Raw genomic sequence first — 3,355 nt, forward strand, 5'->3', positions numbered from 1 at the left:
CTATATTAAATATAAAAAAAATTAATTTTTATGTTTCTTATTATTAAAATGTTAAAGATAATTAATTAATTATTTATTTATTTGGTTAGTTTGGAGACGAGATGCTGAAGTACACAGCATCATCATCACTTTAGTAAGTACTTCAGCATCTTCTCCATGTAAAAATTTACATATTATTTTATATAAATTGTTCAAATTACTATATAATTTTATAATATTTACTTTATATTAATTTATTTTGCCTTAAAAAATATAATTTATGATAATAGTTTATAATCCTTAACACATCTTTATTCATTATCTTTTAATGTCCTTGTCTTTCTCTTATCATTTTCTAAAAACTCTTTGCTGATTAAAAAAAAAATAATTTAAACATTATCCATAAATTTATCGTAAATAATACCAAAAAAGAAATTAATATTCATTTGCAATTAAACAGTATCAAACCTTGAATTTTTTATTTAGCTATTTAGCTTCAAAATACGACTTTTTACACGAAAAAAACCTCGTTTTCTTTCAAAAATATACATATAAAGCGTATAAAATACATTTTATCGACTATTATATTCTATATTTCTATCAAAACACATAAAAAAAACTTAATATATTTGCCTTTTTTGGGTGGGTATTTTTGAAGGAAAAAAAATCATTTTTTAAATAATTTGTCTGGAGATTAAATTAATTTGATATTATTTAATTAATTAAATTCTATAACACAAAATTAAGTCTCGAAGACGGGTTTTTGTTACTTTTATAGCACTAAATCTGTTAGTAGCAATCAGTTTATTGTAAGTATTGAAGATAAAATAGTAATAATTTAAATGTAACAGTATAGCATCACCTGACTACTAATGCATCCGCATCCGCAAATTTAATATTCATACCACGGGTATTCTTTCTTTAGCAGTACCAGGAGGAGGAAAAAAAAACATGGCGACAACTTATGAATTAAACAATACTGTCAACGTAAGTTTTGTTTCCATAGCTTCTGTCATCCTCGACTTTCACCAGTTTTTATATTCTTATCTTTAACTCGTCTTGCTATTTTTATTTATGAATTCCAGATACGAGATGAATTATAACTGTCGTCGTTAAAGTTACTTTAATGTATTTATCGAGTAAAAGTTAGTATCGAGTTAGTATAGATACAGATCTACCCCCTTACCATAGATCTAAATACCTCAAGAATATGGTTCATTAATTGGTTACAGATATTCTAGAAGGGGTTGGTTTTTTTTACGTCACTAAAAATACAGACAATGCTCTTTTATCGTGTTGCAGATTGATTCGAGGATGGTCATGAATTAAACATATCCACAATAGTTTTGCTATTGTTTGTAGATTATCTAGAGTGAGAGAAGATATCTTACAGAGGTTGACAACCCATAAGATTGGAAGGGCGGAGGAGACAAGGGAATTTCCCAAATTGTCATGGTTCCCACCCGTTACAACAAGGTAACAGAGAACGTAGGGAGATTTCTATCCCGGAACACCCCACTTCTGGTATTTCTATCCACACCCATAATGGGGCGTAAGCTTGGGATCATTTTCTCTTCTCATCTCATTTATGACCTTTTTTTTTTAAGCTAATTTCTTAAATTCCTTCGAGAAATGTCTCTGGTTTATATATTAAGACGTTACGCTAGTCACTACGCTCGAAACTCTTGTATTAATTTAGTTTCTTAAACCTCTAGATACTATACAAAACTGCCCCGTAGCTATTACAGTAACAATAGAGAGAGAATTTTGCTAATTAGTCTCAATTAATTCATCTAAATTGTTACTCATTTATCATTTTCTCTCGACTGTTACAAAATTTATAAGTTAAACTAAATGACTTGAGTGTTTTTTTTTCTTACGTACAATCTGATTGTAACTAATAAAATAATTTGTATGTATAAAAAATGATATAGGTGTGGGTATATTTTAGAAAGTGTACACCCATACAAATGAGTTTCTTGCAAAGGTTAAGTTATAGTGCATAGTTTATTTGATGTAAGATTTATTTTATAGCCTATTAATTGGTTTATACGCGATATCACTCCTTGCTCTTAATATCTGCTTTATAACCTATAAAAAGTAGTCTGTAGTCATTATACTGTAAGAGGTAATACAAAATGAATCGATTTGCTGCGAAAATTCTACTAATTCTGTGTAAAAAACGACGAATAGACGTGAAAAGACAAGGTATTCAATTGAAGAAGAAGAAGAAAGGCAAAATTTCAAATGAATTTCGACTAATTACTTACAAAGAGTTTATTAAATAATCCAGCAGATGGTCACATTAAAGAGGGGCGAAAATCATTTTCCAGCTTAATTAACGCAAAAACAACGAACTATTGTTTTAACTTCATTTATATAATTAAACCTATTGTATCAATTAAAACGACTTACTTAATAATAAATTATATCAGCTGCTTCGTTTGTTATCCTTATGCAAAGCGCTGGCTTATTGAATATGGATGCCAGCCATGTCACTAGTTTTTCCCTGTTTTTTTCAAACAGTAGAGGTATTTTTTTTTAAATTAGTATAAATTCCTCATTTCTGTCGAATTCTGACACGTCAGAACCCGGGTATTTGCAGAAGAAGTAACACTTAAAGGTAGTACCGTCGGGCATTACCTAACGGTGAATATATTGGGCATTATTTAATGTTAGAACGTGAGAACATCGCTCGAAGATGCATGCCCGACATCATTACAAAACGTAGAGGAACCGCCACATATGCACACTTATCTCGCGGCTAGAGACAGCAGGATATAATTGAGATGGCGTGGCAAATTGACACATGAACATACAAAATTTTACACTGAAAAACCAGCGAATGGGACACCTAATCATTCGAAGAGACGAGGAAAAAAGAAATGCCCGAAGGTTCATTTTTAAAAACCAATTACGGTGCTCCTACTTTTATAGCGTGGTTCGTTCATGCGCTCTATCATGCTATGCTCAAATTAGAGGGATACAATATAATAAATTTATTAAATTTTAACGAATTATCTATATAAATTAACTCGCTCACACTATAGAATTCTTCAACCCATCGATTGCCTTCGATCAAGCTCCATTAAATATACTTTTTTAAAATTTATTTTAAACACATTAAAAGTGTTCTGAACAACCAACTAGTAAGATCGCGATCTACTAGTTGGGGGAGCATCACGCGTGTGTAGTCACTGCTTGTTTTTTCAACAGAAAATCACGGGTTCCCCCCCATTACTCGATATTATCTAGAGCCATTAATGAAGCAAACTGTCAGGTGTTTGAGAGGGAAACAATACTAAGGTAGACATAAACACTACATAGAAGCTGCACACTTCCTCTGTAATCTTCAAGCTGGGAGGAGAGAAATAAG

The 3,355-nt window shown here is 30.9% G+C and overlaps 1 protein-coding gene across 1 annotated transcript in view; it reads right to left on the reverse strand.

Annotated features, from left to right (window-relative positions):
- LOC111626157 overlaps positions 1 to 2,942 on the reverse strand; it is a 16,136-nt gene extending 13,194 nt beyond the window's left edge. Inside the window, exon 1 of the mRNA XM_023369456.1 lies at positions 2,909 to 2,942. Coding sequence (XP_023225224.1) covers positions 2,909 to 2,942 — 34 coding nt within the window. The remainder of the gene's footprint in view (positions 1 to 2,908) is intronic.
- Positions 2,943 to 3,355: the final 413 nt, after the last annotated feature.

The sequence above is a fragment of the Centruroides sculpturatus genome, unplaced genomic scaffold (assembly GCF_000671375.1).
Source record: "Centruroides sculpturatus isolate CEXI.00-Female unplaced genomic scaffold, Cexi_2.0 scaffold472, whole genome shotgun sequence".
NCBI classification, from domain to species: domain Eukaryota; kingdom Metazoa; phylum Arthropoda; class Arachnida; order Scorpiones; family Buthidae; genus Centruroides; species Centruroides sculpturatus.